Genomic DNA, 27,973 nt, shown 5'->3' on the forward strand with positions numbered 1-27,973 from the left:
TTTCCTAAGGTATGTGTTAAAACTGAGGTGCAGAATGGGCTTCAATTGAATTTAATTGTTGCTGCCCACATATAAAATTTACCTTATATTTTGCAGATCAATACTAACGGTTCCGTGGATCGAGCTCGGCGGCTCCGTTTGCATAGAGTGCGTACAGACCGGCCACAAGGCCAACGTGGAGTTCCTCACCAAGCCCTTCTACGGGGGCAAGAAACACCGCGTGACGTGCGAAGTCTTCGCCGGGGCGGAGAAGAAACCGTATTACACGGCGCAGGGGGAGTGGAATACTAGGGTGGACGGTCGGTGGACAGAGTCAGGGGTAAGTGTATTTACAGGATCGGCCAAGAATATATCAGTATATCAGCTCCATGTTATTACTTTTTTAATATTTTTAATGAGTTCCACCTCACTACTTTAGGTAGTTAAGTAAGTCCTTTGTGCGAGCGATAAGGAAGATTGGTGTCAGGTGTAGGCAAGAAACACCAAACAGCTATTTTTTTTAAACGATCCAAGACTCAAAAGCATTTCCCATTCCAGCGCAACGAAGTCCTCTTCGAGGTATCAAACATGAAGCCGCGGCGCAAGCGCGTGGCGCCCGTGTCGCGCCAGCAGCCGCACGAGTCGCGCCGCGTGTGGCGCCACGTCACCGCCGCGCTGCGGGCGCAGGACTGCGAGCAGGCCACGCTGGCCAAGAGCAGGGTCGAGCAGGCGCAGCGGGACCAGGCCAAGCAGAGGGCGGCCACCGGGGACAAGTGGAACACGCAGGTATGTAGCGCGGGACTGCGAGCAGGCCACGCTGGCCAAGAGCAGGGTCGAGCAGGCGCAGCGGGACCAGGCCAAGCAGAGGGCGGCCACCGGGGACAAGTGGAACACGCAGGTATGTAGCGCGGGACTGCGAGCAGGCCACGCTGGCCAAGAGCAGGGTCGAGCAGGCGCAGCGGGACCAGGCCAAGCAGAGGGCGGCCACCGGGGACAAGTGGAACACGCAGGTATGTAGCGCGGGACTGCGAGCAGGCCACGCTGGCCAAGAGCAGGGTCGAGCAGGCGCAGCGGGACCAGGCCAAGCAGAGGGCGGCCACCGGGGACAAGTGGAACACGCAGGTATGTAGCGCGGGACTGCGAGCAGGCCACGCTGGCCAAGAGCAGGGTCGAGCAGGCGCAGCGGGACCAGGCCAAGCAGAGGGCGGCCACCGGGGACAAGTGGAACACGCAGGTATGTAGCGCGGGACTGCGAGCAGGCCACGCTGGCCAAGAGCAGGGTCGAGCAGGCGCAGCGGGACCAGGCCAAGCAGAGGGCGGCCACCGGGGACAAGTGGAACACGCAGGTATGTAGCGCGGGACTGCGAGCAGGCCACGCTGGCCAAGAGCAGGGTCGAGCAGGCGCAGCGGGACCAGGCCAAGCAGAGGGCGGCCACCGGGGACAAGTGGAACACGCAGGTATGTAGCGCGGGACTGCGAGCAGGCCACGCTGGCCAAGAGCAGGGTCGAGCAGGCGCAGCGGGACCAGGCCAAGCAGAGGGCGGCCACCGGGGACAAGTGGAACACGCAGGTATGTAGCGCGGGACTGCGAGCAGGCCACGCTGGCCAAGAGCAGGGTCGAGCAGGCGCAGCGGGACCAGGCCAAGCAGAGGGCGGCCACCGGGGACAAGTGGAACACGCAGGTATGTAGCGCGGGACTGCGAGCAGGCCACGCTGGCCAAGAGCAGGGTCGAGCAGGCGCAGCGGGACCAGGCCAAGCAGAGGGCGGCCACCGGGGACAAGTGGAACACGCAGGTATGTAGCGCGGGACTGCGAGCAGGCCACGCTGGCCAAGAGCAGGGTCGAGCAGGCGCAGCGGGACCAGGCCAAGCAGAGGGCGGCCACCGGGGACAAGTGGAACACGCAGGTATGTAGCGCGGGACTGCGAGCAGGCCACGCTGGCCAAGAGCAGGGTCGAGCAGGCGCAGCGGGACCAGGCCAAGCAGAGGGCGGCCACCGGGGACAAGTGGAACACGCAGGTATGTAGCGCGGGACTGCGAGCAGGCCACGCTGGCCAAGAGCAGGGTCGAGCAGGCGCAGCGGGACCAGGCCAAGCAGAGGGCGGCCACCGGGGACAAGTGGAACACGCAGGTATGTAGCGCGGGACTGCGAGCAGGCCACGCTGGCCAAGAGCAGGGTCGAGCAGGCGCAGCGGGACCAGGCCAAGCAGAGGGCGGCCACCGGGGACAAGTGGAACACGCAGGTATGTAGCGCGGGACTGCGAGCAGGCCACGCTGGCCAAGAGCAGGGTCGAGCAGGCGCAGCGGGACCAGGCCAAGCAGAGGGCGGCCACCGGGGACAAGTGGAACACGCAGGTATGTAGCGCGGGACTGCGAGCAGGCCACACTGGCCAAGAGCAGGGTCGAGCAGGCGCAGCGGGACCAGGCCAAGCAGAGGGCGGCCACCGGGGACAAGTGGAACACGCAGGTATGTAGCGCGGGACTGCGAGCAGGCCACGCTGGCCAAGAGCAGGGTCGAGCAGGCGCAGCGGGACCAGGCCAAGCAGAAGGCGGCCACCGGGGACAAGTGGAACACGCAGGTATGTAGCGCGGGACTGCGAGCAGGCCACGCTGGCCAAGAGCAGGGTCGAGCAGGCGCAGCGGGACCAGGCCAAGCAGAGGGCGGCCACCGGGGACAAGTGGAACACGCAGGTATGTAGCGCGGGACTGCGAGCAGGCCACGCTGGCCAAGAGCAGGGTCGAGCAGGCGCAGCGGGACCAGGCCAAGCAGAGGGCGGCCACCGGGGACAAGTGGAACAGAAGCCCATTTCTCGAATGGTATTAGACTAATATTATTAATGTGTTGCCATGGTAACCCATACGATTTGACAGTTTGTGGACTAATACTATTCCGTACCGTTTGAGAAATCCTGCGGGCTACAGTGGCCAACTAGCGTAGCGGATTTATCAGTACCGCTACTAGACACTAGATGTCACAAGTGCCGCAACTGGTAAAAAGTGTGTTGCTCAACAATTCACAACTGTTATTACAAGCAGGAGTTGAAAATAGAGTTCCACTTAATCCGGTTATAGTAGCCGAAAATTATTGAGCATTAGACTTTTCGTTCGTCGCGACATCTATTGTCAAGTAGCAGTACTGATAATTCCGCTTCTTGACGCTACATGACGATTACGAAAATAATGTATGGAGTGAGCATTCTATGTCTATTTATTTTTCGATGGTCTGGGACTATCAAAATCGCTGCCAACTTAGCTTGGTCCTACTCTAACACAGGAGGAGCAGGCAACCCTAGCCAAGAACAGAGTCGAGCAGCCGCAGAGGGATCCGGCCGCGTAGCCAACGTGCAAGTCGTTAACGCTCCGTAGCGTATCGAAGTCATGTCTCTCTATCACCCTTCCACATTAGTACGACAGTAATAGAGAAAGCTGACTACGATACGCCACGGATCGTTAACGATTTGCACGTTGGCTACGCAGCCTGGCTAACAGCTAATGACTTAGTATTGACAAGTAAAACCCATGCTGGCGCCATCTGCAATATACTTCGACCGACCAAGCCCATTGAAAGTTTATTTTTTGTTCCAGCTATTCAGCCCGATGGGGGAGGACGCGTGGGAGTACAACGCGCCGCTGCGCAAGCGCCGCGAGCGCCGCGACGACAGCGAGCGGTAATGTCGTCGCGTCGCCGTCGCGTTGTCGCCATGTTGCCCCCGTGTTGCCGCCGTGTCGCCAGCGCGTTGCTCGGAGACTGGGCCTGTTTCAAGGGCGTTCCACTAGTGTCATTCGCCGAATGCTGCGAGGGTCGGTGGCATCAAACCGTCTGTCCCCGTTAAAGCGTTTTCTAAATTGTATTGTATGGGAAGTTTCATAGATCTGTGCTGCGTGATGTTGATTAGTCTGTTAACTGTTGTTGGTGCAACTGGCCCTTAAAGGTGCTGATAGACTGTATCAATCACTTTTAATGAGCATTCTTGCAAACTGCGAACGCTTGTTCTGCTCAAGTCTATCAGCACCTTAATAGATATTAAGAAGGTGGGAAGTCTTTTGGTCTGAATTTGTTCATTGTTTAGGTGTTTATTTTTTTATTCGCAATGTGTTGGTTTTTTAAACCCAAACTCCAATTTAAACACACTCGTAACTTCAATAATAATGCAATATTAAGATACCATAAAACTGGTTTGATGGATCGCGGGATTGGCCAAAGGAACTCTGTAATAAAACAACATTAAGTTCGTGCTCGTCATAATCTAAAAATACCTTAAGTCAAAAAATCACTTCTAGCATTTTTTAAAGTAAAAAAGTAACGTTAAGTAAACTACACTTCTGTAGAATGCTTCTGGAATTATAGATTATTTATTATTCCGATAGAAAGCCCCACAAGAAAAATGTTACGTATTTTTGACTGAGACAGACGAATAAGTAGTTTGGGCTTTAGATTATACAGGTTTAGCTGTTCTAATAATTGTCATAATTTTAACGAATTTACCGCCACGTTACTTGGTCATAAAGAGAAAATATTTATGATGGTAGCACATAGTTGAATACATAGTTGTGTGCAGGGGTGCTCATATCCGACCGATATGCTATTTTTGTACAAAATTGGTACAAAGTTTAGACGATAGGGCTGACATTTTACAAGAATACAGCTTATATGTACCTATATTGCACCCTGACTACCATTAATGATTATGAAACTTAAAGTTATTATACCAAACTGAATAAAATGTAGGCAACATGACAAATTTAATATGTAAAACATATTCTACTGATTTTATTATCCGACCAGTAATGTGGCTATTACTTTGTATCTCTGTGAAAATCTACTGTTATCATACTCAATGAATGAAAATAATAAATAATACTTGTTTTATTGTACAAAAAGCGAAAAATGATGGTATATTTTCACGGCGACTAGATATACTCTAAACTTACTCGGACATACAAAACAGCAGCGGTATCATGGTCGCATTTATGTCACCTGTCATGTCATGCGTCACTTTCGCACTTACATACTTGTTAAAACGTGACAGTCATGGTGACAAATGATAAAAAGCCTACCATCTTAGCCCTACTGCGGCTGTAGCACCAACGCATTTTTTATCACTTGTCACTTTCGCACTTACATACTTGTTAGAACGTGACAGGCATAGGGACCGTGCGCGTTGGAGGGTCTGCCATCTTGTGGCCTGAATCGGAACCATAAACATGCACATGTACACGTCACGTGTTTTCTTGTGCATAGTAGGTTCTGCCATCTTGTGGGCTACATCGGAACAAAAAACATCACATTTACGCCTCGCGCCAAAATTCTGACGGCTCCTGTGCTGCCTCCTACAGTTCATGCACGCTCCCTATAGTGACAAGTGATAAAACAGCGAACGTGCTACAGCCGCTGGAGTATTTAAAAATATTAATGATGTTCAAATAAATAATGAGGGATACTTACGATGTAATTTTTTTTTCCATCAGTCTGTGATCTCATATGGATGGATTACTATCTCTAATGACCAGAGAGCCTAGCCAAGATGGCAATCGTACAAAGACACGCCAAACGAAAATAAATATGTATTGAGATGACAGATGCTACGAAAAGTCACGTGACTGTTTCCATACATTACTTAACCCTTTGAACGCTTTGTCATAAACACAAACATCACTCAAACGACAAGCTCCCGGGCGCAAGGGAGCCAATGTAAGCCTTACTCGAAAGTGTGAAGGTTACTTTGACAGCGTCCGCCATAATGGCTCCTCTACACGATGGCCCAGCGCAGGCCAGTCCAAGGGACGCATTTGTGCGTTAGAGGAAGGAAGTGATATTGCTATCTCATTCTACCGCATAGCTGCGTCCCTTAGACTGGCCTACGCTGGGCCATCGTGTAGAGGAGCCCTTACATCTATAGGTGTCCTTGGCGTTGTGAGCACGACTAGTAACGACGCCTTTAGGTGTTCTTGGCGTTCAAAATGTGAACTATTGAAGTTTCCTATCAATGATTGCATCTTGACTAGGCCCTGGTACTTCAAATATGTAATTTTGTACTTGTACTGTAAAGTAATATTTGTTATTCCTTCAACTTTTAGACTAGAGGCCGAACTAGAACTAGGTTAGACGTACATGATCTTCAGTTTCATGAAGATGCGTAGACTCGAGACTAAGCTCGTGGTGAAATAGGAGGGACATAAAAGTGACCCAATTTCATTGTCTCTCATAGTTTCAGATTAAAGTGCTTCACACCTTACTTTCAGTAACTGACGCAGGGACCAGGCATACGTTAGACACGGTAGAGATATATGCATCTCACTTCTACGTATTACTGCGTCTCTGTTGTCAGCTACTGAATTAAGTAAGCTGTGTGAAATCCTTTATTCTGCATAAGAAATACCAACTATCGCAAATAGTGTCCCGATTTATCCATACAAATTGTTTCGATAGTGGGTACTTTAAATTTTTAATTTGCCAAACAATTGGGTTACTTTGTGTCCCCTTACTAACGTAACTAACGTTAGATTTTAGTTAAGATCGCCATGTTATGTCGTCTGGTAAAAAGGGCCTTATTGCGAAAAAGTAAGAAATAGGACATTGCAATCTGCACCTTATAACCAGACGCGATAAGGCCCTATTTACGAGGTACAACACAAGTTGAATCCCATGTTTTGACTCCGCACGGTTCCAAGTCGCATTTCATCGCGTTCTATGACAGGGCCCTCTTTTTTTAATACTCTATAGTCTATTCCAACCTCCTTTGTAAATTATTGACCTCTAAGGCCTATCTATGATTAAAAAAAAGCAATAATCGTGTAAATATTCCTTAAATCGTAAAAATCACAACGCTTTAGTAATAAAATTAAACACGAGCATAGGTAATTTTGTGAACATAGCACTGTTCAATCGATATCGATTTTGTAACAATGTTGCCATGTGACATTTTTGACATATGGAAATGGCAACGTTTTTATTTCACGACGAAATCTAATTTAGTGAAAAAGACTGAGATTGTACTAACGAAAATTAAAAACGAGAGCGACGACGGGCGAAGACACGTGCAAATATTATATCATTCAATCACATAGAATATTTAATTGCATAGTGATTACTATCATGTTATATATTTAAAATAAAATATAAATTTAAACTACTTTCAACTGTTTTATTTATTAATCCTTATAAAATTAGAATAACAAAATATAACTGAATATAAACTCGGTACAATTACAACCTAATTACAATACAAGGTAGACAATCCAAATGGGTCAACAGTGGGTAAAATAAGTTTATACTGCTCCCGAAACAAATGTGGTTTTAGAACTTTGAAGGTGCCTTGGTGGTTTTTGGCTTTCCCATACCAACCCATTTAAATGGCTGAAATATGCGCAGTGAAGCTAAATAAAAGTAGTATTTAAGTAAAAGTCTTCGTTTGACGAAACGAAATAATCTTTCAGAGTTCTAAAGGATTTTAAACACCAAAAATTGATATTTCGTTATTATCTCTAATTCTCTATCGCTCAAATATGCAAGAGCGATAGAGGAATACTTTTTCGATATTTACGGTTGTCCTCTTATGACCGTAATAGCAACAATATAGTCCAGTCACCAAATGGCTGACTGCGGTCCTGACCCGGAGCGTCGAGCAATTTTTTTTACTTATTTAATTTAAACTCAAGCAAAAACGGACCGCGATGGTCATTTTATTTTAAAAATTGGACCCCTGTAGAAACTAATTAGTGATCCCTGGTATAGTCTATCTCAGTAGAAATGTAAACAAACAATTATAATATATAGACTGTAGATCTGATGGTTGCGACTTTTTTGTTATTAGGTCTTTTGTTTTGATTGTTAATGTCACCCGTAACAAAATCTACTTGAACTTAAAACTAATTAACTCTAGACTAATTAAACTAAATTATCAAACCCTATCCAACACTTTAAACAAAATTCGATTCTGTGATTACTTTATTGAACCATAAATATGTAAATTTAGAGTGCTCACTCCATACATGAGTTTTCTTACTTACCTACCTAATAATAATAAGTTGTATGAGAGTAATAAGTTTGAAACTTGCTTAACTTACCATTTGTTAAGTTTAAATCTTACTACAAATAAGTTTTCGAAAAGTTTGCTTGATAAATGGATTATCTTTTTATAGAACAAACACTGAGGAGCTTACTTATTTTTTATATGATTGTAACATCCATCCATTCACATACAATTTATGTAACTTTTCAATAGGCAAACTTCATGAAGGTAATCATTTAACCATTTTAGTCACGTCACTATAGTTTGACTTTCCAGCTAAATAACATCAGGCAGGTCCACACAGAGCGAGCATACGCGCGAAGCAAGTTCCTCGCGCACAAACCGGCCAGTGTAGACCTGCCTCGGGCGAGGCGGTGCGCGCGTTTTCCTCGCCTGAGCGCGCCACCTCGGCCGAGGCAGGTCTACACTGGCCGGTTTGTGCATGAGGAAATTGCCTGAGTGGACCCGACTATAGACAAATAATTAAGAATATTTTTTAATTAAAGTTAAGATAGAAAATTGTACTTATTGACAAAATCGCAAATCAACTTTGGCCCAGCTTGCCCTGCTTGCCTTAAGTCAATGGTTCCCTAGTGGCAAAAAACCTTACTGATGAGATTGTTTAGATTTTTGACTATTCAAAACAGCTGTTTTTATATCTTTAGCTTCATTAACAACAGCTTCTTGTGTTATGACTAGCATAGCATATGACAGTTCTGGAATATTGTTGTCACATGCAAATTCAAGGAGTGAGAATAAGGTTTCCCCTGTAGCATTCTCAGCTAACTTTCTAATGCAATGTTTTTCTAAATCTTCAATAAGATAGCACCTGGCAATCAAAAGTAATGGACGAAGTCCATCTTCAGGCACAGTGCCCAAATACATGTATTCCTTTAACTGTTGAAGTGTCTTTACGGTGGCTCCCTTCATCCTTATTTCACCATTGATTGCTTCTTTCCACTCATTGGTCAGCATTGCTTTAAATACATCACTGTGAGCAGCCAGGCATGCCTTGTGGACAGGGACAGAGCCTTCAGATGTCACTAGATGGAAGTCAGTGAAGACGCTGTCTGTATATAATTTTGAAAGTACCGTTTCCTTTTTACATTCATATGCAGTGACAACAATGCTTACTGTAGTGTAATAGAGTCCATTTCTTACATATGGTTGGGTAAGTCCCATTTCTTGCCATTTAGACCAATCATTAGGCACTTCAATATTCAATTCAGAATATTTCAAGTCTAGACAATTTACATTTATTTTGATGTTTTTTTCCTTAGCCGAGTCATGTTTTGATGATGAAAAACTAACAGAAAAATTCATTTTATTTCTTAACAATTTGGCGCTGGATTTCAATTTCACCACAACCAAATTATCAATGGTGTAAATTATGGGGTCGGTCTCAGATTCACCTGTGAAAGTCATTGAGTAGACAATCTTTGAGGCAGAAGGCCCGTCTCTTCTATAAATAACACTGTAAACAAATAAATCAAGTTATTACTGTGATGATGTATGTTATACAGAGTGAAAGTTCTAGATGTAGCACTCAGGACATCCTGTACTGTACAACAAAATGGAGACAGGAGACATTTACTAACTTTTTAATTAACAATTACTGACATTTACAAACTGGAAAAATATATTTATCAATTCCATGTCTATCCCAGATCAGTAGAAAAGTCACAAACCGGAGAAATGTTTTCCATTGTATGAAAACAGTTGAATTTTTCACATGGTCGTTTTTATGCCAATCATTCTCATTAGGCTTCAGGATGATAATAGTGTATTAAGACATTAAGTACAATTAGAGTAACAAGCTGAATAATGGGACAGATAAGGGTAGATGAAATAAATGTATGGAAAATAAAGGAAGTTAGAGTTTCAATATTTCTAGTGACTTAATTCTGAAGCTTCCATCACAAAACAAGGGTTGGTCTGTGTGTTTCCATACAATGTAATAACCAAATAAGCTTAATTTAGTACCTACTGCCTACTGATTGGCATGAAAGAAGGGCATGTCATTTTTTTTAAATATTAGGTACCAGGTGGCTTTTCTAAGGCCCTAACCTAGGTTATTCTTGAGAAAGCTTATATAAAATTTGGATTGATTGGCATCAAAACAAATTTGGCAAAAGACAATCTTGTCACTGTCGCGCGTAGGTACCTAAATACCTAAAAAACTTAATTTATACATTACAATTAATGTTAATAAAAAAGTCATTATACTCATTATGCTAAGACTTAAAGGTCTGCTAATACCATTTTCGCGTCAGCATGGGATCAGGATTCACATGAGAATGAGGGATTTCACATGATTTATAGTTTATAGGTAACTTTATTACATACTGCATACCAATAACCGAAGACAACTATTGGGTCAAGGTGTTAGAGTGCTTTTCTAACAAAATTGGTCAGGTATCAAAGATAAGGAAAGATTTTCTTACTTTACGGCAGTCATCTTGTTGCGGAGTAGGTAGGGTAGACTGATGTAATTTTTTTTTTACTGCAGACATCTAATTATTGTTTTGAATAACGCAACACGGACCAGTATCTGGAAATAAAATTTGTAAGAGGTACTCTATCTATCTAGTCATAGAATATGAGTGAAATAGTGAGTAATAGTAATAGATGTAACTTTAGTGGAACTTACGTGGACATTTGACTAATTAAGTGGCTTTATTTTTTATATCCGATGTACTTTTCCAGACAGAAAAGATGAAAAATTAAAATACATATTAGGATTCTCTTTTTGTTTTCACAAAATTTTAAATTCAAACATCAGAAACCGAAATTAGTGAAAGACGCGGTGTTGCAAGTACAAATTGTACAATACAAAACCTAATGGCGCTTTACATTCGCGTGTGAGTGGCGAGCCGAGCCGAGCTCGTGGCTCCGCTCGCTGCTCGCCGGACTCGCGGCGGGAGTCATAGATGTACAATAAGTATAGAGAAGAAATGGTAGAGCCAGTAGATGACCGAACGAGATGCTCTTACGGAACTTTCAGTAGAAGTAGCAGAGAAAGCGCTATGATTGTTTGTCAAAATCAAAAATACCTATTTTATTGTTTGGTTATGGGTTCTACAAAGGTCTTAGGTAAATGAGTCATGTTCTCCATATCCTGCTTTACAAAGGCGTACAATATTTAGTTACTTATCTTAGATCTATATCCAGTACATTTATCGATAATAACAAAGCACGATATTAAGTAACATAAATTTAATTTTACTTAACTATTATTATTATATCCTAGTCCTCTCCTAGTCACCGTTTCATTTTTTTTATTCCCCACCATACATGGCTTATGGTGGGCAACAAATAACCCGACCAAATTACGTAGGTTATTTTTGGTATATTGTCAGGAATGTTAAAACGTATTTTTAATTTGGCGCATGGCGCATTGTGTATGTTCTGTCCCTTACGGGCGTACGCGTGTAGCACATCTAGTTGATCCTACCATCTATGGCGGGAGTGAACGGTTTCTTGGGCACGAAAACAGAAATTCGCAAATTGCGGCGATCTTTCTCTTTTACTCTCACTAAGACGTAATTAGAGTGACAGAGAAAAATGCCCGTAATTGACGAATTTCGATTTTCCCGGTAGCCGCCGAGGCACGAGTCAAAGGGGCTGGTGAGGGACGAGCGCTTGCTGTTTACATTCGCGTTCGGCTCATTAGGGTGACTATGATGTCGGCACGATGTAAATCAGTTGTACACAATTCTTATTACCTACCTAAAAGGAAGTTTATTTAAATAGATGTCTTTATTTCGGCACGTTTAAATTAGTGGAATGAGAGCTATTATAGAATAAATAATTGCCGAAATTTAAATCGAAATTCCTTAAACATTACAGACTCACATTTATACATAATATTACTGAAACGGTTTTTAAAACTATTTACATATATATATAACGTCAGACCAAGATACGTGGGCAGCGAGTTTGATAGCCCAGATCGTGCAAGTGTTAAGTAAATGTCATAATTTCATAGAAGTTTGACGTTTTAAATAACCCGTGCACCGTCAAAGTTGCTGCCAACTTTCCTTGGTTTGACTTCTAATCGAATCTATAAAGGTTGGACACACATTTCCGTCAGTAGAATAAGGTTGCAAATTTGAATTTTTGTTGCAATCACAGTTCGCAAATTGCGGGCATCTTTTTCTTTTACTCCTATAAGGGAGTTGGGAGTGACATAGAAAGATGCTCAAAATTTGCGAATTTTTGAATTTGCTTCGACATTCGCGGTAGGCTCGACTCTAACAAGCGTAAGAAAAAGATAATATGTTTATCTCTAATTGTGTGAAACACACCTAAATCCGAGCGTGTAAAAACACCTTCATATTATAGTCGCCTCCTGCGTGCGGCAACACCGTTTAACTCTTTCTCTTCCTATCTGCTCTCGCAGCGTTCATAACTACCAAAATGTGATAGTTTAAGTTTTTCTTCTAATAAACGTGGTAAAGTGCAGTGTACCATTTAATTCAAGCCTCTACAACCTTCATTCTTTACACTAATGTTCATGAAATCGGGTTCAAGCGCCCTAGTTAAAAAACAATAATGAACGGTCGTAGCGGAGCGCAAGTTGTGGAGATCTTTCTCTTTTACTCTCACTATCACAGCGAAAATACAATGTGATTCTTTCTGACTATGCATGAATGAGAAAAGATCCTTGCCAAACTATGTACTCCATGTTATCTTAATATCCCACATACACATGAATCATTGTCACCCTAATTAGAAAGAGATGCACACACTTTTTGGTCAATGTACACTATCAGGCTTATTTTCTAGGTCCGTGTCCTTGTCATAGTCTCACTTGTCCTTCCTGCCTACTTCTAAAATGTCCTAAGTGACATAGACGTTTTTTGTTGCCCACCGTTTTTTTTATGGTGGGCAACAATAGTTATTTGTGTCCCAAGGGAGGAAAAGTAGGAAATTGAGTGCCGTGTGCAAAATTGTTACCCGAGCCGAAGGCGAGGGTGGCAAACACGCGGGAAGGAATGTCCTACATTTCCTCCCGTGGTGCTCATACTATTTTTCTGCTCGACGGAGGCGGAAAGCGGCAACTTCGTTTAGCGCAGCGGGACCAAAGTTGACGCTTTCCGCCTGGAGGGCAGAAAAAATCATTTTTTACTTTTATGTCTATGCGGTCACTTTCAAAATGCGTTTATTACATTTGTACTAGGAACAAAAAACTATACTCATCCCTTTCTTTTGGGTGCTAGTACAATCGTAAGACAAATACAGTATGCTCTCTATCTATCTTTGGAATGAGACATTCATGAATCAAAAATGTAAATACAGGGCGGACGTGTATCACGTATACATCGTCATGAAACTAAACGCAGTACTAAACACATTGAAACTAGTTGCACTGTTTTTCCATTTATTTCTGAAATTTCGAGTAATAACATTGTTCTTATCTTATATTCTTAAGGTCTAAATTCGCAGGTAAATGGAGCACTTCTATGCTTTGATTTAACCATCCGTAATCATGACAATGGTGACGTGACGTGAGTAAAAATGTCGAATTCGAAATGTCAAATCAATCACGCAAAACAAGCAGATGTCACGTTAATTTGTTATTCTATTTTACTGTAATAACCCGTTAAATTTGGCGTTTGCAATAATTTAAACTTAGTGGTTGAATATTAGATAAGTTTCAAAGTGTTTCGTGTTCAGTGCATGAAATTATAGTGAAATGTCGAATGACAAAGAAGAGGCCGTGAACGGTGAATCGTCGGCTGCGACCGAACAAACTGTTGAAAAACGCATAGGCTGCGCTCATTACAAGCGACGAGCGAAATTCGTGGTAAGTTTACTGCTAGATGCACCGACGTCGACGCTTATGTTCCAATAAATATCTCTTAACAATAAAAAATTAAGTTCAAAAACCTCTCGTCATGTGCTTCTAAATATAAACATTAGCGGCGCAGAAACTTACGAGATCTTTGCAAAATGATATGCAAATTTAGAAAACAAAGCGATGCTGCTGGACTTATGGAACAAATTTTTCTTTTTTTCAAAAACAAATCGGTATTGGTCATGGAAACTTGTGCATTCAGCAACAGGGGCAAGGGTTAATTGGTTACCTATCATGTCAACATTTCAATAGTTTCTCTATTAATTCAAACATACACCACTTGTGGTGTAATATATGGATATAAGTATAGTATTGAAATTCTATTTAAAGGAATAGCGTTCCTGCTATACTTCCAAGATCTATGTTAATTAGGAATTAGTATTTCATATCCAATCAAATTATTTCTTACATTTTTGTTCTTACAGGGTTATGTTAGAATGTCAAGGTCTACTCTATGCTCATAGCTCTACATAAACAAATAGCACTGTTTAATTTAAAAAATAATACTAACAGATAAAAATAAAATTGGTTATTGTATTGATTGATATTGTATTTTGTATTATTGACTAGGAATGTCACGAATATTCGCATTCACATTAGTTAATATGAATAATTGCATCATTTTAAACATTTGCTACAACATTTACATTTCCATCAAATGAAGCTCACCCTCTTATCAACCCTTGCATGGGCACTGCACGCAAACTGTTTACAAGTAATGCATTTTGACTAATAGATAGCATTTTTATCTATTGGGTTATTTGTGATTTTTGGAATTGATGAGTTGAGTACAAATATCAAGTGATAAGTAGTTGGTGTGACTCGATCTTTACTTATATCATGGGTCTTCCCCAGAGGCGGTCCTACACATTATGAGTAAACCTTTAAAAATAACAATATATGAATTCTATGCAATTTCGAATAAAGTAGATGTTTATCTAAACTTGTTGTTTAAATTCAACTATGGTTATAGTTAGACCAAGCCAACTCTGCACTAACTTTATAGGTACATATTAGATAAGATTTATTAGCACAAAAAGAACATAAACCATTATACACAAATGAATATATGTATAAAGCAACAGAAAATTGTGCTAAAAGTTCTTCACTCAGCTTGTTACCACAAAGTGAGTCCTAGATAGGACACCCTACATGATGCTGATTTTCAGTGAAGCCTGGTAAGACTAAAACTAGGACTAAAACTAAATGTGGTGGTGCCAAAATAATCGTCATGTTTTCATGGGGGGTTAAGCCTTATATGGAGCAATATGTTTGATAATAGTTCATGACCTGTTATGACACTGGATACCATACTCAGTTGGACCTTCCCTAGTCGAAGGAGCACCCTTGTGAGCTTTCCGTTGATGCCAGGCATGGCTTGTTTGGCCTGTCTGCATCCAGTCTGGTTTGTCCAATGTTCTGTGTGTAGTTTCCCTGTATGTGCCAGCAAAATTTTAATTTCGCGCCCTTTTCTACTAACAAACTTGATTAGGCGGGTCCACACAGAGCGAGCATACGCACGAGGCTACTGTAGACGTTCCTCAGCCGAGACGGGACGCGCGTTTGCCTCGTCTGAGCGTGCCGCCTCTGCACGAGGCACGTCTACACTGGCCGGTTTGTGCGTGAGGAAATTGCCTCGCGCGTATGCTCGCTCTGTGTGGACCCGCCTATTGACCAGCTACATTTATACCATTGTGTTTCTTTTAAACTGTTGAACCGAGGCAGTTTTTAAAAAGTTTTTATGGTCATGAAGTTGAAAGCACAGTTATATGAAGCTGATTTATATTATGTTATGTAAATAAAAATGTAAAATAATTCAGTTTACACAATGATTGAGATTGTTGTGTTAGCCATGTTAAAAAACAGTTCCCTTATCTCGGCTCAAACTGTGCCATATACCAACAGTGTCTCAATGTTAGCTTTGTAAATAGACTGTTGTATGCAGAATGGCGAGCCTTGGTGCACAAAATAACCTCATGTGGTTGCAACCCTCAGTCATGAGGAATCAAGGAAGGAGAGGAGATGTAAACGTTAGTAAATAAAGAAGACTGATTATCTCCATATATGACCAGACATCACATGCCCTGCATACTTCACACTTTGTGTAGGTGCTACTTTTTATTTTGCATTTTAACTTTGAGCGTGTGAATACTGCTCAATCAATCAATTTTTCGTATTATGGCTCCATCAAGGTGTTGATGATTCTGCCAATGTCGAGGTTGGATAAGACACGGCTAGTATATGAATCTTATTACGGTCATAGACAGTGTTCAGTGGAGTATCTGATCTGCAAAGAAATACAAATTACGACTAACTAATAGACTACATAAACAATATGAACACTACACTATGTACAGAAAGTGTCTTATTGCTACTTGTGACTTAGAAACGTAAAATTAGACATGCTTGATGCTGTCAAAAGAATAAATTAAATGGTGCCCTCTATATGAGTTCTCTGAGAAGGATAAAATATGTGTCTAAATAATATTTGCTGCCATAAAATGAACATATGCCAAAAGGTTTTACTTGCTTCTAAAAAATATTTTTTAACAAGAAACTTATTTTAGATATTACATACGTATGTTGTTTTTGCATTCCACAAGGTCTACTTTGTCGCCACTTATATGTATCCGTTGAATTTAACACTAAGTTATCTAATGTTACCATGCCAAATATTTAGCAGACTGGGTTATTAGCTCTATCAGATGTGTTAAAAAATAACTTCACATACCCAACAATTTTCTGGAATGCCCCAGGGCTTGAATAGAGTAATTTAACAGTTTAGAATAAGTGTTGTATTGGGTTGTCACTTGTTGGTAGGTACATTACTTTCCATTAACCATTAAAATTTGTTAGTTTAGCTTAATTGTTAAATGTTTTAATTATAGGTGGTTATTATGTATGCAACAAACGTAAGCTATATCTGAGCGAACGTAATAATAGTTATGCTGCTGTTCTAAGCTTTAGTGTAAGTATGATTTTACCCATGGCAATGTTATAAACACTAAGTTGTTAAAAAGTTTATAATGAGCGCCTATAGCTCACTAAATTGTATTAATTTATTGTTATTACTGTCTAGGATGGAAATGTACACTAGATTAAGTAATTACATTGTACTAAATTATGTTAAATAAAGAACTCATATAAAAAAAAAAAACTTTCCATTAACCAATTTATTATTGGGAATTGCCTGTTATACATTATGCCGCAGAGTCAACCTACTTGGCCACATTTACCGCACTTTGTTTTACATATAATACATTTGTTTGTTACATGCAAATTAATGAATTATCATTTAATTTTTTTTTATTCACGGGAAAAACAAGAACCTATTAAGTAGGTAATGTATTTTAACCATTCAAGACAGAACTGGAACTTTTTTTGTACGGAGCTCTGGAAAGTGGGCAGTTTAATCTTTGCAGTCAAACTTTACTTTTATACTTGATAAACTAATTCAAATATTTCATATGAAAAAATAATAATTTTCGCTACCTAATTGTACCGGCTGTATTGAGATCGAATTTTAACAATAAGCCGCTTGTTGTGTGTTACTTACATTGCTGTGCAATGTGCAATACATGCAATCACAGCGATCGCCAAAATATTGAGAAAAAATCTCGTAAAATCTGTCTTCAGTGGTCTCAGAACACAAAGGTGGGTTGTTCAAACTCGAAACAACTTGCAGCTCGCGAGCCGACAAATTTGTTGACCCCTGTTGTATTGTATTATATTGTATTGTTTCAGACACCATGCTGCAACAAACTTTACATGTGCCGCTACTGTCACGACGAGAACGAGCAGCATTACTTCAACCGCAAGAGTGTCACCGAGCTGATATGTACAGAATGCGACACCCGGCAGGCGGTGCAGGCAGAGTGCGTGAGCTGCGGCGTGCGCTTTGGGAAGGTAAGTTAATAATACATTTAACGACTGCCACGACGAGAAGGCACAGCAAGAGCGTCGCCGAGCTGATATGTACAAAATGCGACACCCGGCAGGCGGTGCAGGCAGAGTGCGTGAGCTGCGGCGTGCCCTTCGGGAAGCTAAGTTAATAATACATTTAACGACTGCCACGACGAGAAGGCACAGCAAGAGCGTCGCCGAGCTGATATGTACAGAATGCGACACCCGGCAGGCGGTGCAGGCAGAGTGTGTGAGCTGCGGCGTGCCCTTCGGGAAGGTAAATTAATAATAAATTTAGCCACTGCCACGACGAGAAGGCACAGCAACAGCGTCACCGAGCTGATATGTACAGAATGCGACACCCGGCAGGCGGTGCAGGCAGAGTGCGTGAGCTGCGGCGTGCGCTTCGGGAAGGTAAGTTAATAATACATTTAACCACTGCCACGACGCGAAGGGACCGCAAGAGCGTCACCGAGCTGATATGTACAGAATGCGACACCCGGCAGGCGGTGCAGGCGGAGTGCGTGAGCTGCGGCGTGCGCTTCGGGAAGGTAAGTTAATAATACATTTAACCACTGCCACGACGAGAAGGGACCGCAAGAGCGTCACCGAGCTGATATGTACAGAATGCGACACCCGGCAGGCGGTGCAGGCGGAGTGCGTGAGCTGTGGCGTGCGCTTCGGAAAGGTAACGTGACACGAATTTAATGATTGGAACAAAAAGTCACGTTTTCATTTCCATACATTATTATCGTTTTGTATTGAGGGCGCGTAAACCCAGGAAATTAGAAAGGAATAATAAATATAGCGCGCCGCGCGAAACTTGCGACGAAATATGTGACGATCGCGCGGGTTTTAACGTTTTTCCTCAATAACTCTGATAACTAACACTTCTGATTAAAATTTCGCTGGTCAAATCCCTCAGCTATAACACTAGCTATTTTATACTAAAATTACACTGCTATGGTATGCAGGGTAACAGTATATATTTGAAAATAAATGAAAAATAGACACGGTTTCGTGATTTTTTTCTATCAACCCAACTTTAACCTTTTAAGGTTTTTGTTAGAGTCTGTCCTCGGAAATATAGTCTAGTTTCCGTCTGAATTTTTTCAACGCCCGCCCCTCAATAAAATAGAAAAATTCAAAATGAAAACTGCATCTTTGCGGGCGCCCCCTCTTAAACAATGGTAACTTGGTCAGCAATGGACTATTTCTTCAAACAACAAAAATGTCTACATTACATTTACTTATATATGTATATATATATTTAAATAATCAATTAAACCTTTCGTTTCAGTACACATGCCTCATATGCAACCTGTTTGACGACGAAGACAAGCGCCAGTACCACTGCGAGGGTTGCGGCATCTGCCGCGTCGGCGGACGCGACCGGTTTTTTCACTGCGAACGTTGCAATATGTGCCTGCCTATGCAGCTACAGAGAGTGGGGCATAGGGTAAGTTATCCACCCCGCACTACGTCTCCCAAGCGTCAGCATCTACTCAACTCTATGGATTCTGCTCGACTCAACGCTGGCGCAGCAACGCCATTTTCCATAGCATTGACTAGACGCCGACGCAAAAAAACGCTAGTATGATGACAGGTGTCGACCTGTTGCGTCGGCAACCGCTGTTTTCACTGCGAGCGGTGCAATATGTGCATGCCTATCCAGCTACAGAGAGTGGGACATAGGGTAGTACCACTGCAAGGGCACCTGCGTCGGTTGCGGTGGTGCCCTAACTGTCGCGCACGTGTCGGATGGCCTTCGGCTTTCAGCCTTCGCTGGGTATAAAAGGTCATCATCGGGCCTTCGACGCGCTGTTTCGATTATTAGATGGTGTGTTTAAGCAGTAATCTCCCGCAGCTCGGCAACAGTGATTCCTAACCTTTTCAGTTCTGCCACCCCTATGACTAACTAGAGAACCCGATTTTACCCCTACTCCCAATAAATATCAATATTCTTTCTTACAGGTCTAATTTATGTTATATTGAATTGAGCCTATTACCCCCGTAAAATACCAGTTTTATCCCTAGGGGGGTAATTACCTCTAGGTTAGGAACCGCTGGCGCATCTGTCGTATGCTCCAGGCCTGCGGCCCTACGTAGAGCTGGGTCTTTAGCCTTCGCAAGGGTAGGAAGTCGGGCTTTGGGCCCGCCAGTTCCCTTGCTAAGATTTGCTTGCTTGCTGACAGTTAATTGTCTATCCGAATTTTTGTCAGTAACCTTATTTTCCAGTGTGTAGAGAACGTGTCTCGCTCCAACTGCCCCGTGTGCCTCGAGGACATCCACACGTCCCGTATCCCGTGCCACATCCCTGACTGCGGGCACCTGCTGCACCGGCCCTGCTTCGAGCAGCTCCTGCACTCGGGACACTACGCCTGCCCTACGTGTCAGACCAGTATGATCGACATGACTAACGTGAGTCAATGTTCTATATTACGCGTGCCTAGCACTGTATAGCTGATTTATATTTGTTGTTGTTTTGAAGGGCTACTGTGTCATTTATATTTTATTACGTGTTATTTTCGTTTCCGATCTGTTCCTCTAAAAATCGAGAAATGCCGAAGCACTTTGATAATCCCACTGCATCACAATTATATTATTTGTTTTGTACAAATAGCTGTAAGCGGCATCACAATTATCTTATTAGCTTTGATCAAAAAGAAAACTAAACACAATTTTGAAATGAATATTAATTTGATATTCTACAGCTATGGAGTTACCTGGACTCGGAGGTGGCGGCGACGCCCATGCCGCCCGAGTACGCAGACTACAAGGCCACTATACTTTGCAAAGATTGCCATAAGGTGAGTATTTCTACTAATTATAAATACGAAAGGAACTTTCAGATCAAATCTATTAATACCTTGGACCAGGGTACGTCCTTAAACTACGTCCACAAGAGAAATATGGGCATTGTGAATGTCGTCTAGCTTAGTGTGGCAGGGCACAGCACAGCGGATGTCATTCCAGATCTAGAGCAGAGCCCGACTGGGGAAGTACCTCCACCTTACAGAAAACCGCATCCAAATACCATTAGACCCTACTCATAGTGTTGTGTTCCTGCCGGTGAGTAAGGTTGCCAGATCTCATTGAGGGTGCGGAGTCTTAGGGTCAGCAACTATATAACTCCTCTCGAGTCGCAGGCGTACATAGGCTACTGATACTGCTTACTATTAGACGGGCCGTATGCTTGTTTGACACCGACGTAGTATAAAAAAAATACAAAAGCAACGCATTTCAGACGACTTGGGAAGCAAAAACGAGAGAATTTAATAAAAAAAGTACGTGTTGCAAAAACGTTATCGATCCCACTTTCATATATAAAATTACAGTAAACATACAAGTATCAATCTAATATCAATTCTAGATAGTAAATTTGTATCGCAAAATAGTGATATATTTATAATAAAATATAATATTACAGCTATCGACGGTGAAGTTTCACGTGGTGGGACTGAAGTGTCAACACTGCGGTGCCTACAACACGTGTCAGACCAACGGCTTCCACAAGTGAGTTTATTTTTGCTAGTTTTTATTTAACTTGCAGTGTATTTGTGGTTTGGTATGTTGCTAGGTTAATAAGATCCACTTTCCATCATGGTACTATTGAATGGATGTGGTGACTGGAAGTCAGGGACTGAATAATCGAAAAATAACGATACCTTCATATAACGGTATGACGTCATACTGGTTTAATCCGAATCATTTAGGTAGCCGAATAAATTTATTCCTTCTTCTTCTTTGCCTAGCCTTTTCGCATGTCATTTGGGGTCGGCTCTCGTCATTCTTCGCCAGGCGTATCTGTTCTGGGTCGTCGAGACATTTGTTTGAGCTTTCTTAAGGTCGTTGTTTATGACGGACGTCCAGGTCGTAAGGGGTCTACCTCTGCCCGCACTTTTGGAGCCAACGTTGATGCTCAGGACTTGTCTAGTCATGTGATCTTCTGGCCTCCTCATGACATGGCCATACCACTTTAAGCGCGATTCGGAAAGCTTATCTTCTATGGGCCGGATCTTAAAACTGCCGCGGATGTGCTCGTTTCTAACCCTATCAAGTAGAGTGACACCTCCTGCCCACCTCAACATCTTCATTTCTGTTGTGTGCAGTTTTGTGGTATGGACCTTCTTCAAAGGCCAACATTCAGCGCCGTGGGTGAGAGCCGGTCGGATTGCGGATTTGTACACCTTCCCCTTCACACGCACCGGCATTCGGAATAAATTTATTCTGATGCCGAAAAATAACGGTACCGTTATTTCAATCACGTGCTCTCACGCTCCCATAGAAAAGCTATACAGGCGCAGGGCGGGAGACACACGTGAGTACATTTCTGTCTACTGGGATACTTACCAATTTTCATTAAACTTTTGACCGCCAAAGACGTCATATGACGCGCGCGGCTACAGCCCTATATCAACCTTCATGCATACCGACAAGGTTCACGATTACGCGCCGCGTACGACAGGCGTGGCGTTCAAAGGTTAATTATTTAGGTTTTATAGTAAAAAAGTGTTATTTTACATGACTTGTAGAAAAAGTATTGTATACAATAGTGATATGATCAAGCTTTTCAATCTCGTACTTTACTTAGGCAACTCAGCAAGCTTCGATACTCGACTGAAAATCTCTATTATATCACTCTGAAAAGTTCTTTATTGTATAATAGTACGGGGTCTCAAAGGGGAACGAAAATTTGATTATTTTTGCGCTACAACGCACGGTTTAGGAGATCTGTATCCTATAAATCTGTGATCTGTAGGCCTGTGCCTATAAAGTTTTGTAGGGCTTTTTTTATAGGGCTGTATCTCCTAAACCGTGCGTCGTAGCGCAAAAATAATCAAACGACGCACTGAATACTATCGTATTAGGACATGAAACAATCATCATCCTTTTTTTTTTTTATTATTTCATTGCAAGTTTGAGAAAAGCACTATACAAATTTCGGCGTGAAACGGGGTTGCCGGCCGCGTATCCCAATACGACCTCGCTACGCTCGGCTGTATATCTACTTGGCCTGCAACCCTTCGTTTCCCGTCCTCTATAGTAATGTACTATTGTTTTGGATGACAGCCGCCACAAGCGTGCTTTAAGCGTGCGGTATAATCGCTGCCAGTAACGTACGAAATGGTGCGCGGCCGCGGTCGTATCCGTAAGTATATGCGTGGGATGACACGAGGTTATTTTGTCAGGGAGTCAACGAGCGCGGAGTCGGGCTCGTCGTCCACGTCGTCCAGCCGGAGCGGCTCCTCGTCCCTCCCGGGGGGCGCCGCCCCCTCCCCGTCCCCGTCCCCCTCCGCCGCCCCCTCCCCCTCGCCCGCCCCCTCCCCCGCCGGCCGCGAGCTGCCGCGCGCCAACCCCATGGACGAGCCCCCGCAGGCCTGACCGCACACCACTACTCTACATTAAGGTATATCTACTGACGGGAGATTCCATCTCATGTAATCCGGTTACCGTTCTATTACATTTCTTTAATCTCCCCCCCGAGTCCCGGTCCGATCATAGACATAGAAAACTTCCACCTCCTGCTGTGATATCGCGTCCATGAAATTCCGGGTGTTAAAATTGATCAAATTCTTGCCGTTTGAATTTAACCGAAAGGTACGTAAGTAATTTTCTTATTTTAAGCATCGAAGTTTTTATCGCACGGTAAGACGTTAGCGAGCAATGGAGTCGACATTGGCAATAAAATTCAACTGATATTCATGCTCATTCGTTTTTTTTTATCACGGACAAGAACGTTAACGAGTTTAAAAACGATTCTTTAATTTTGTCTTTGAATTTGTAAATATTATATATAATAATCGTGACCACATTTTGTATTGATTAGATTACAATATTTCATAGAAAATAATATGTATATTAAAAGAGGTAAGCATAATGTATATAAATTAATCTATACAAAAAAGCTTATTATTATTAGTTGTAATATTTATATACTGAAAGACAAAATTAAATAAACGTTTATAACTCGTCAACGTACTTGTGCTTAATTATAAAATTAAAATCACTAATAAAATAAATTAATAAGTATAAATATGAGTTGAATTTCATTGCTAACGTCGACTCCATTGCTTGCTAACGTCTTACTGTGCGATAAAAACTCCGATGCTTACTTATTAATAATAAATAAATACAATTCGGATCGACTACACCTGTATGACATTTTAACTCGTTGAAAAACCCGAGTCACATTTTAACATTATCTTTCAAACACAATTAAGGTACACTCGTTAAATTAAACATAGGAATAGTGATAAAGTGACATAATAGTAACATAGAATCTGTAGATACATTGTAATGTAGAGAGAGACTACATTGTAATGTAGAGAGAGACTACATTGTAATGTAGAGAGAGACTACATTGTAATGTAGAGAGAGACTACATTGTAATGTAGAGAGAGACTACATTGTAATGTAGAGAGAGACTACATTGTAATGTAGAGAGAGACTACATTGTAATGTAAACTTGACTAACGACGTCCAATAAAATACTGTGATTGAATAGTTTAACATTTCTACAGCAAGTAAAAGTGACGATAGTTTAACAACTAGCTATTCACTTACTATTAATAAGTCCATCAACCATAATTGATGCTAGCCAGTCTAGGCACACATGATTCAAATATAATGACGAATTTATTCATATTTGATTAACCTGTCGTGTACCGTGTGAATTTATTAATATTTGATTAACCTGTGTGTGTATGTTTAAGCATTCCTCTACCTACCGAGGCCGGAGATTACCGGCCAGAATTTTGTGCCCCGTATTTACTACGTACAGAGATTACCGGTCATTTTACACGCAGTCGAAAAATAGTTTTATTTAAAATAAAAATAAAGCTGTTTTTCGATTGCGTATATCCGGAAAAATCCATCGTGATAGATCTGGGGTGGCGGCCCGCACGGGTGGGGAGCGATAGTCGGGGTCAACAAACAATTGGCCGGTAATATCCGCATTTGGTAGACGACAGGTTAATAAATAAATATGGTAAAGCGATGAAAACGTTACAAGAAAATGGTAAATCACATGCTTAAACATTAATTTGTAATAATCTTTAGGTATTCAAAATAACCTTATTAAATTTAAAATGCTTGCTCAATATTTAGTAACTAATCTCTTTCAAAGCATTAAGTAGCTAGAACTTCTATTGATGTGTTTTGAAAGCAGGAAATGGTTGATTCCATTAGAAAAATATTGCGTATTTATGTGTGCTTTCGGGTAATTCCGACTACTTCAGGATGTTGGGTTGAAATCACGTGTTTTTACGTCTGTTGTATGACACGAATGTTTAGATTCACGTCTCTACTGTGGACATCAAAGTTAAAGGCTATTTCTTTGATTGAAGGGTACTACCTTTTCTATTAACTTGTATCTTGTATACACACACATTTTTACCATGGACCACAGGATACCAACTTATTTGGTTAATGACCATATTGTACTAACAATAGCATCAGTGCCAAGATATCGTTGTGTAGGTTTATTTAATTGAAATTATTTGGCTTTGTAATTCCGATAGGCTAATATATTGTGATTAATATAACTAGCGTGTAAGTTTAGTTAATTTTTTACAAACTTCAGGATATAGCTTATGAAATAAAATAAACCAAAAATGTATAAAACGCACAGTTAACAGTGACCGTCCAATCAAAAATGGGCCTTACGGGTGTAAAGTCACGATTGGATATAATATGTATAAAATTGCGTTGCTGTTTTACAAACTTTTTTGGTATAATGTCATAATGATCGTAAATACTTGCCACTTTTATTTTTCTCAGTACACTATTTGTCAAAAAAGAATGTCGAGAGAAATCCTTCACATATTTTAGAATGTTAGCTGTATTTTTATGCAGCCTAGAATCTATTCTCATGATTGAGATTTTTTTTTTTCATTAGGGAATTATATTATTCTAATTTATGAATGAGTAGCTGGTTGTATTGAATGATAAAGAGCTGGTTGTAAAGTGCGTACAAATGCTGCGCAAACTAGCGCAAGGCATATATATCACCGCATAAGTGTAGCCTAAAGCAAACACGAGGGATTTCGTTCATTGGCCCGCCTGTTGCTATCTCTATTGCACGCGCATAGTTATATTGCTGTCCCGCCCGTGGTGCGAGTGGTCAAAGACACTGCGAGCGGGACAGCAATATAATTATGGGTGCAATAGAATCGTATATGAAAACCCTAATCGAAAGTTAATGTATGGGGGTGTATCAACTTTTTAGTGTTACTCGTTGACATAGTTGCTTACGGCTAGTTGTCCAGGGGAAAAGCAGCTTAAAATCCTGATGTGATGGTATTTGAATTTACCAAACTTGCATTATTGCGGTGATTGTAAGCTATTTCCCTAAATGACCATCTAAGCATGTTAAGTAGATTACATTTCTTCTGGCAAACTGTGCCACACTTGTCTCTTGGACATAATAACAACACAAAAAAGTTGATCCATCCATCGAAATAATATGTCTCTCATCCTTATTCCCAAGGTACTAATTTTACAAGGTATAAACTTACCTTCAAAATTGAAATCATTATTAAATTTAACAAGAGTTTTCATTCTGTTTCCTTCGTTCGTTCGATTTAAAACAAAACCATTTCAATTATATTTTCTAATACGGTTGATTCCAATTTGTCTGCCAATTTTTCTTGTATGGTGGCCCGCTAGAGGTTAAATTTCGAATGGCTCGTCGATAAATGATTGTCTTAGCTACGGCTGAGTTTGCCGAGTGCAACCAGCTTTGAATGTAATTAAAAAAGTTCCTTATGCCATCAACTAATATTAAATGTCGGGCTATGCCGTCAGCCCAGTCTATGAAATAATCTCTGTAGTTTTCGTATCAAAGAATTTAATATATTATAATAAGCTTACGATATGTATATGAGACCGAAATCGGCAAAACTTTGTTGCTTACCGTAAGGACGCCTTGACAGGTTATTTGTATAAAGATACAAGCAAATTTTGTCCTTTTGGCAAGCGACAAAGTGGGACGTTTTGCCGGTTTCGGTCACATATTAGGGTCAAAATTCTTTTTGTTGTCTGTCCCAAAAAAATGTGACTGAGAGGAGCTTTTTGTATGAGATGAAATTTTGTTTTTAATTTTTCTCATGTAAAATATAATCTACAGCTAGAAAGACACACAGTAGCACTCGACTTTTTTATTTATTTGATAGAAGACATAGATTCAAGTGTGACAGAGTGGTCAGAAACAAGACAACGAAAATAATTTTATCCCATTTAACTTTAAGATAAGTTATATTTAAGTCTGTGAAAAATAAATTAACCAGTGTTTGTAAAAACAAAATATTTTTAAGATATTGATTACTGCTCAAGTCTGGGTTTAAAGTATTTTATTTTTTGTGCATTCAGAAATACTTATAATTTACATTAGGCGAAATAGTGAATTGGAAAAATTATAATTTAGTCATTTAGAATGCCAAATCCAATATGTGCACGATTTTAAATTAATGAATTAATACCTTATGTGTATGCTAGGCAACAATTTATCAAACAAAAATTGAGCACATAACGGATTTGTCATTCTCAGCGCCGTTTTTAGGGTTAACCCAATAGAATAAACATTCATTAGGGTTACCCTATCAAAGGATTAATCGAACAAAGGGGGTTTCCCAGCTAGCCGTTTCAGAGACATGAAAAACCCTTTATTTCCATCCCTTACTCGGGAAATCTGGGACGATATATTTACTTTTTACTTTATTTGATACAAATGGGAGTAGGCCATTATTATTACTAAAACGCGTAACTAAATGCTATAAATTTGATTTTGTATCTCGATGCTAGCAGCTGTGTTACATATACTAACTATAAGCGCCTTTTGTTATAATATATTAGTAAATATAATTGTAAGCAATAAGTGATAGTGTAAAATAACTGTGAATAATAATATAATTACGTATGTTCATTGTGTTGTTGACTTTGTTTGTAATTTTTATTTATTGGGTTTCCAATACGTTTATGTTCGTATTATTTTGAGGCATTGAATAAATTACAGATTTTAATTACTCTGATCGTTTTCTTTATACCTCTACCCTCCATACACTTTCCTTACGCCCTATCAACAAGTTTAGCCAGACTTCCATACCGTGAGGTGGCAACCAAAACTTAGTTATTAAGTTGCTGAAGTTCTGAATCATAGTGAACCGTACTAGTAAAAAAATAAGGTTGATTTTTGTTTAATTATTTTTATGCAATCTGTC

At 41.2% G+C, this 27,973-nt stretch overlaps 4 protein-coding genes across 7 annotated transcripts in view; 3 read left to right on the forward strand and 1 right to left on the reverse strand.

Moving 5' to 3' along the window:
* Positions 1-3,998, forward strand: part of LOC133527935 (oxysterol-binding protein-related protein 9) — a 124,345-nt gene extending 120,347 nt beyond the window's left edge. Inside the window, exons 15-18 of one of the 2 annotated variants that reach the window (XM_061865133.1) lie at positions 97-319; positions 538-2,333; positions 2,558-2,669; positions 3,564-3,998. In XM_061865133.1, the coding sequence (XP_061721117.1) occupies positions 97-319; positions 538-885 (571 nt within the window). In that variant the 3' untranslated portion in view covers positions 886-2,333; positions 2,558-2,669; positions 3,564-3,998. Of the gene's footprint in view, positions 1-96; positions 320-537; positions 2,334-2,445; positions 2,465-2,557; positions 2,670-3,563 lie in introns of those variants that run through there. The other variant, XM_061865134.1, reaches the window with a different exon arrangement.
* On the forward strand, positions 992-3,650 carry LOC133527914 (uncharacterized). Its single transcript, XM_061865110.1, has 9 exons — positions 992-996; positions 1,051-1,213; positions 1,351-1,437; positions 1,575-1,661; positions 1,799-1,885; positions 2,023-2,109; positions 2,247-2,445; positions 2,566-2,669; positions 3,564-3,650. Exons 1-9 carry the CDS (start codon positions 992-994, stop codon positions 3,648-3,650), a joined length of 906 nt encoding a protein of 301 aa, XP_061721094.1.
* Positions 3,999-8,490: 4,492 nt separating the features above from the next.
* Positions 8,491-11,842, reverse strand: LOC133527857 (TD and POZ domain-containing protein 5-like). Of its 2 annotated transcripts, XM_061865051.1 has the most exons (3): positions 10,641-11,842; positions 10,435-10,541; positions 8,491-9,464 (listed from the first exon to the last, which is right to left on the reverse strand). In XM_061865051.1, the coding sequence occupies exons 2-3, from the start codon at positions 10,446-10,448 to the stop codon at positions 8,597-8,599; spliced, it is 882 nt and encodes a 293-aa protein (XP_061721035.1). In that variant the 5' UTR covers positions 10,449-10,541; positions 10,641-11,842; the 3' UTR covers positions 8,491-8,596. The 2 variants fall into 2 exon arrangements, with proteins under 2 accessions (XP_061721035.1, XP_061721036.1); XM_061865052.1 differs by having other exon boundaries at positions 10,435-11,842.
* A 1,590-nt stretch (positions 11,843-13,432) lies between these two features.
* Positions 13,433-27,779, forward strand: LOC133527372 (RING finger and CHY zinc finger domain-containing protein 1). 2 transcript variants are annotated; one of them, XM_061864329.1, is made up of 7 exons: positions 13,433-13,799; positions 17,595-17,756; positions 19,054-19,212; positions 19,992-20,174; positions 20,468-20,563; positions 21,184-21,269; positions 22,946-27,779. In XM_061864329.1, the coding sequence occupies exons 1-7, from the start codon at positions 13,689-13,691 to the stop codon at positions 23,136-23,138; spliced, it is 990 nt and encodes a 329-aa protein (XP_061720313.1). In that variant the 5' UTR covers positions 13,433-13,688; the 3' UTR covers positions 23,139-27,779. The 2 variants fall into 2 exon arrangements, with proteins under 2 accessions (XP_061720313.1, XP_061720314.1); XM_061864330.1 differs by lacking the exons at positions 13,433-13,799; positions 17,595-17,756 and adding an exon at positions 17,955-18,167.
* The last annotated feature ends 194 nt before the right edge of the window (positions 27,780-27,973 follow it).

The sequence above is a fragment of the Cydia pomonella genome, chromosome 18 (genome assembly GCF_033807575.1).
Source record: "Cydia pomonella isolate Wapato2018A chromosome 18, ilCydPomo1, whole genome shotgun sequence".
Taxonomy (NCBI): domain Eukaryota; kingdom Metazoa; phylum Arthropoda; class Insecta; order Lepidoptera; family Tortricidae; genus Cydia; species Cydia pomonella.

Bases quoted from the DNA above. Each gene is read 5' to 3' on its own strand.
- LOC133527914 (XM_061865110.1), top strand. The intron at 1,886-2,022 runs GTATGTAGCGCG...GACTGCGAGCAG, and splicing joins GGGACAAGTGGAACACGCAG to GCCACGCTGGCCAAGAGCAG. The intron at 2,110-2,246 runs GTATGTAGCGCG...GACTGCGAGCAG, and splicing joins GGGACAAGTGGAACACGCAG to GCCACGCTGGCCAAGAGCAG.
- LOC133527372 (XM_061864329.1), top strand. From the start codon at position 13,689: ATGTCGAATGACAAAGAAGAGGCCGTGAACGGTGAATCGTCGGCTGCG. The intron at 20,175-20,467 runs GTGAGTCAATGT...GATATTCTACAG, and splicing joins GTATGATCGACATGACTAAC to CTATGGAGTTACCTGGACTC. The intron at 20,564-21,183 runs GTGAGTATTTCT...ATAATATTACAG, and splicing joins TTTGCAAAGATTGCCATAAG to CTATCGACGGTGAAGTTTCA.